Source organism: Branchiostoma floridae, chromosome 19 (genome assembly GCF_000003815.2).
Source record: "Branchiostoma floridae strain S238N-H82 chromosome 19, Bfl_VNyyK, whole genome shotgun sequence".
NCBI lineage: Eukaryota > Metazoa > Chordata > Leptocardii > Amphioxiformes > Branchiostomatidae > Branchiostoma > Branchiostoma floridae.
This window is the reverse complement of record NC_049997.1, coordinates 7,322,293-7,328,367: the sequence shown is the minus strand read 5'-3', so window position 1 is coordinate 7,328,367 and position 6,075 is coordinate 7,322,293. Positions and strand designations below refer to the sequence as shown.

Below are 6,075 nucleotides of genomic sequence, written 5' to 3'. Positions count from 1 at the left end.
TAACGTGCTTGGGAGTGTGGGCTTGTGGAAAATCGTCGGTCTACGTTGGCAGAGGTTGGTGATATTCGCTGTTTTTCGGTCAATATGACAGAAAATCCGTCGTTTCAAATTTTTGTCACAGCGCCATTTTGGATCGACAGCTTCGTGATTACGAGCGCATGCGCAACTCTGCCACATCGCAGATCAACAATCCCATTACGAGCGATGTGATTGGCTAGATTTACTAAATTGATCAAAATATAACCAATAGAAACGGTCGACACAGATCTTTAGAAAGAAATTGTAATTGGCACCAAGATGGCGGTAAATTCGGGTAAGAAAAGCACATTTTCTTGTATTTAGAAGCGATTTTCACAAAATCTGTATCGTTCTACGGCAACAATTCTACCCAGATACTTTCTATAATGTACTGATTTTCAATTTATGGTTAAAGAATGTAAAAGAATCTTGACTGATGCATACAAATTTATGTTTGCGTTTGCACATGGTCGTTCAAGTGGGGAGGGGGGCGAAAGTGAAACCATCCTGTACATCTACATCGAAGTTCCAAAGGCCACTCAAATTTGTTCAAGAATAGCGTATCAGGCATTTCTGCCTATAAATTGTTTGGGTTGGGAATGAGTTCGGAATAATGTGATTTTTAGCAACCTGTTCAACATATGCTTGAACTCACATGGGGGAAATAATTTATCTAAAGAACCATCAATATTTGATCAAAAAGACGGTGGTCACATTATTTGGCCAGGTGATCCCTAAGTAGAGATGGTCATCTGTACAGAATTGACTGTACAAATAAGTGTGAAAGGATGCACGGGCACACACCTGTGAGAATTTGGTCTGGTCCATTCACGACAAAACGCCCTCATGTGCGGCACTTAGGAAAATGGCGGCTCGATTTGCCGATTCAAAATTCCTGCGAAACTTTGCCTCTCAAACATGTCCAAACATGTGCCGTCAATTGCTTTTTATGTGGAAAGCTTAGAGGGGCGTAAAAGGAAGGCACCATATCTTTCTCTGGCGAAAACTTGTAGAAGATTGGCCGAAACAGAGGCACTTTCAGGATACGTTCCCCATTTTTGTATGTCGTAACTTTGAGATAAATTAGAAAAAATTCTCCAAGTCTTAACAAAAATCAAATTGATATCACAGGTAGGTAGATTTGTTACGAATATGACGCCGAAAACCTCAAGTCCGTAAGTCTTGGAGAAAATGAGAGAGAGGTCCAAGAGTGAAGTCAGTCCATAGGCGGTAGGCCAAGGTATTGTTGTCGGATCGCCCGGGCTGAACTGCCGGGGTTGGTGTTCCGAGTGTGACCCGACATTTGAGTACGTTGTACCCGGGATTGCACGAGTGGGTGCCGAATGTTCCGACGGAGATTTCCGACGGATGCAGAAGGTACCCGAAGTGCGATTTACCGACAAACACCGACTGTCGGCACGCACTCGGCATGCGTTGCACACGTAACCAAAACACCACGTGACCCCACCAACTACTCACAGGGCATATGAGGTAAGTGTGCCCGTGGGATGTTATGCCAAGTAGCCCTGGAGACTCCGAATGACTTGTGTTAACATTTCTGCTGATATCTTAAGTTATACACATGTTTAGATACGGAGTCATGGAATAGGCTGTTGGCAATAACAGTTTTTGCTAGTTATACCTGACAGTTCTTGTTCTTGTTGTTGTTGTCCTCGTTTAACGTCAATTATTTCGCTAGACGTCGCCTCTTGGTGCTGAGTAACACATGGTTCGCTTTTGAGTCAATAGTCTCTCTTGGTATTTAACTCTTGGTTCTCTCTCTTCATACCTCCCCAGTTGCCAGAGTGTGGGGCCCGTACAAAGACCTGTACAACACTGTTGATTCAGCTGTGTGGAAGAAGAGACCTGAGGCCTACCATGACCTGGAGGGAGCGCTCAGAAAACACAAACCTGACTTCCTATCACTGCTGCAGAACCCGGTAAGTCCTGCACGGTTAACCCTACTACTACTAGTAGTGAGTACTACTAAGACTTCCAATCAAAAATTGCTGTTAGGTATAATGCTAGCCTGGTATCCAGCCATATTATATCTCCCAAGTCTCTTCTGTCCTCTCTGATATATTTGCGGAGAGGACAGAAGAGACACGGTAGCTATAATAAGGCTGGATACCAGGCTAGTATAATGCTGCTGGTCAGGTAAGCAACAAAGCTCTGATAGTACTTGATACAAGTACCATTAGAGTTAATAGTACTATATCAGGGGTCGAAATACTTTTTTCTGCCTACCTGCACTGGTGCAGGTAACATTGAAAATTACCTGCACCAGGCAAATTTTACCTGCACCACTCTGAATTTAGGAAGTTAGTATATATATGGATCATATAACCATTGCTATTTTTTCTTTTATACTTTATAGATGGTAACAGTCAATGCAGCTAATAACAACCCATATACCCCTACATAAAAGTTTTTTTATGTATAAAACCCAGTACATGGCCCAGTGCAGGTTAGGTGCAGGTAGATACCAGAAATACCTGCAAAGCTCCAATTCTACCTGCACTAACCTGCATATGCAGGTGGTATTTTGAGCCTTGTAATATATATATATATACAATATAGAACATATATCCTCAACCTTAAGTTTAAACTAAAAGCTCTTTTTCTTCTTTTATTTTTTCCCAGGCAAAGAACTCTCAGCAGAGACAGCAGATAAAGCAGGCGAACACGGAGGGCGTGGTCATCCAGGGCCAGCCGACGCCCCGCACCCTCCCCACACAGTTTATACAGGAGGTGCTCATCCTCAGTGATCTCTTCAACCTCAACGAGTTTGCTTCACTGGAACTGTTACTGGCAGGTAAGGGTTCTAGTCCAACGAGTTCGCTGTACTGGAACTGTTATTGACAGGTATGGGTTCTAGTCGTCATCCGTCCTTCCATCCTTTGACAGAATTTTGCTGCTGGGGACTGACAAATATTTTGCCCTTTCCATCCTCAGTGATGGACAAAAATCAGCATCATACAAAGATATTAATTGAACCATTCTGAGTCTACCAGCAAATTTTGCCTCAAAATAAAGGAAATAGCATTTCAGAGGGTCTAGATTTCAAAATTTTCCTGGGGAGCATGCCTTCGGACTCCCTAGGATCATCACAACTTCAACAGGATTTTCATTCCAAATCAGAAAAGACGGAAAAAAAATTCAGGCTGGTTAGAACACTGGGTGGTCATGCTTGGGTGGGAATTCATGTAACTCTAGTCTAGAGGTTTGAGAGAGAGTTTTTAGACTTACAGGTTGCTCTCATACTAAAACACATTGTTTGTTTGTTTGTTGTTTATTTAGCAGAGCAGCAGCAGCCCCAGTTCCCCGGCCTGACCCGTGGGTTGGTGGCCATCCTTCTGTACTACGATGGCCGTAGGAGTCTGGTCAACTCTCTCCGGACGATCATCCAGGCACGGGAGGGCAGGACCTGGACTCTGGGTGAGAGTTGGACACTTTCTGGAATAGATGATAATTACTAGATCTTAAAAAGTCAATTAGAAAGATAAGTAAGGGATTGTTTCCAACATTTTCAGGGCAGAACCTGGACTCTGGGTGTGTGAGAGTTGGACAAATTGTGAAAAAGTTGATAATTACTAGATCTTAAGAAGTCAATTAGAAAGATATAAGTAAGGGATTGTTTCCAACATTTTCAAGAACAATTTTCAATGATACAGATTGTGACTCCACTCAATTTGTGAGCATTTTGGAACAGTATGGATCTTTCTTCATGAGACTTGCTCAATGTGTCTTTTGAAATTGTTGGAATATTTGATAAACCAGCAGCTTAAAAGCAATGTATTGGAGATTTTGTTCTAGCCAATCACATTGGACTCTGGGTGAGAGTTGGACACAATAGATGATAATTACTGGATCTTAAGAAGTCAATTAAAAAGATTTGACAAAGGATTATCTCTAGTATTTTCAGGAACAATTTTCAATGTCCCAGATTGTGACTTTGGAACAGTATGGATCTTTATTGATGAGACTTACTCAATGTGTCTTTTGAAATTGTCGGAATATTTTATAAACCATGACATGAGATCATTACGATTAGTGACATTCTGCTGTGGACTCCCAAACATGGTCCTGCAAGCAGTGGTAGACCACGCAAAACATATATACATCAACTTTGTGATGATTCTGGCTGCTCGGCTGAAGAACTGCCCAAGGCTATGGAGGATAGGGAAGGATGAAGGAAAAGAGTCATGTCCATCTGTGCAACCAGCACGCCCGGATGATGATGATAAACCAACAGCTTCAAAGCGATGTATTGGAGATTTTGTTCTAGCCAATCACATTGTGGTGCATAAAGCAAATAGGGTACCTTATCGTAATACAGAATAAGAATACGTGAATAATTAGTGGTTGATAGTCTGAAACTTAACCTTGCACAACTTCCTTCCAACTTAGGTGTAAATGAAGAGACCACCTCATTGGTTGTCAAGTTTACTGATCAGCTGATGGAAGAAGGGCTGACCAATAAGGTGCTGTCTCTTGTGGATGGTCTGGACTGGACTGCTGAAATGACCAGACTGGAAAAGGAGAGAGGACTGGGGGACCAAAAACACAGAAAACAGGTTATAAAGCATATTTTCAATGGCTGCAATTGTTAATTTCTAGGAGTGGTAGTTACCCAAGCCACCAGGGTCATTTGGTCGTTAGTTTTACAAAACAATTCACAAGCAAACAGCCAAAGGCATTCTAAAACCTAACTCTGAAATTTGTGTTGAAATCTGTCCCAAGACTTTCTCAATGAATGGCTGCAGGCTACCTTACTCATAAAATGTGGTGACTGTCCTGCACAAGAATGGTTTGGGCGTTATGGTAATAGGTGTATGCAGGGCTCGAAATACCACCTGCATATGCACGTTAGTGCAGGTAAAATTGGAGCTGTGCAGGTACTTCTGGTATCTATCTGCACTAGTCCATGTACTGGGTTTTAGACATTGCTTTGATATAGGTGTATGGATAATGTTATTAGCTGCATTAACTGTTATCACATATGAAGTATATAAGAAAAATTGCAATGGTTCCTGAACAATTTTAGTATGAATCATACTTCCTTAATTCAGAGTGGTGCAGGTAAAATTTGTCTGATGCAGGTAATTTTCAGTGTTACCTGCAACAGTGCAGGTATGCAGAAAAAAGTATTTCGAGCCCTGTGTATGTCATTCAACAGCTAGAGCATACAGAATGACATCATCTTAGACTTAAGAGCCACAATAGCTGATGTATGCAAACATGAAAATTTTTAATCATCTTTTTCACAGGTTGCTGATCTGTACAAGGAGGTAAAGATGTCTCTTGCAGAGTGCCTGTTTTGTTGGGCCTGCCAAACAGCCCTGCCCAAACAGGACACGCTCCGTCTGATCAGGCACCTGAAAAAGGTGAAGACAGTCAGCCCCGATGGGAAGCTGGAGGCCCCGACGCTGGCCCTGCTCATGGCACTGTTGTACTGTTTTGATGTGAGCATTTTGGAGCAGGCTGTTGACGAAAGGGATGGTAAGTTACAGTTACTATCCGTCGATGTAGGTTAGACATCCAGGTAATAAGATACACCAAAAAGTAGTTACTCAAGCAACTGGATATGGTTTTGAAACGGTCATCTCAGACTTTTCAAAACCATATCCAGTTGCTTGAGTAACTACCTTTTGGTGTACAGTTACTATCAATTTTCTTCGAACTGTGACTATTTATTAAAGGCAGAGAGCGTACCTCCAAATTTTTTATGTCTGTCAGTACATCTTGGATGCGGAGAATGGTCTAGTCTCGTCTATTGAGAGAATACGAGACTAGACCAGGCTTAGGTCTCATTCAGAACCTCTTCAACAATGGTAAGTTACATTTTGTAAGTCCGTTTGGATATGTGTCGTCTTCTGAAATCAAAATCAATGTGATATTAAACCAGTTTAGCTCACCTTTCACATATTGAGACAGATGATATATACAGTATTTATAAGGAAATTGCCCCAGCTCTTTTTGACAAGTACAATGAACAGTAGAGGACACATTAACGTATTGTCCTTAAGCCCCGTTTACAAATCAAGAATTTAGCTC

The 6,075-nt window shown here is 41.7% G+C and overlaps 2 protein-coding genes across 2 annotated transcripts in view; one reads left to right on the top strand and one right to left on the bottom strand.

Annotated features, from left to right (window-relative positions):
• LOC118406870 (CCR4-NOT transcription complex subunit 4-like) overlaps nucleotides 1-161 on the bottom strand; it is a gene marked incomplete in the record, with an annotated part of 17,177 nt that extends 17,016 nt beyond the window's left edge. The window contains 1 exon segment of the mRNA XM_035807257.1: nucleotides 1-161.
• Nucleotides 162-229: 68 nt separating this feature from the next.
• Nucleotides 230-6,075, top strand: part of LOC118407157 (nuclear pore complex protein Nup205-like) — a 49,608-nt gene continuing 43,762 nt past the window's right edge. Inside the window, exons 1-6 of the mRNA XM_035807575.1 lie at nucleotides 230-313; nucleotides 1,816-1,958; nucleotides 2,662-2,833; nucleotides 3,319-3,456; nucleotides 4,429-4,595; nucleotides 5,289-5,546. Of these exons, the coding sequence (XP_035663468.1) occupies nucleotides 298-313; nucleotides 1,816-1,958; nucleotides 2,662-2,833; nucleotides 3,319-3,456; nucleotides 4,429-4,595; nucleotides 5,289-5,546 (894 nt within the window). The 5' untranslated portion in view covers nucleotides 230-297. The remainder of the gene's footprint in view (nucleotides 314-1,815; nucleotides 1,959-2,661; nucleotides 2,834-3,318; nucleotides 3,457-4,428; nucleotides 4,596-5,288; nucleotides 5,547-6,075) is intronic.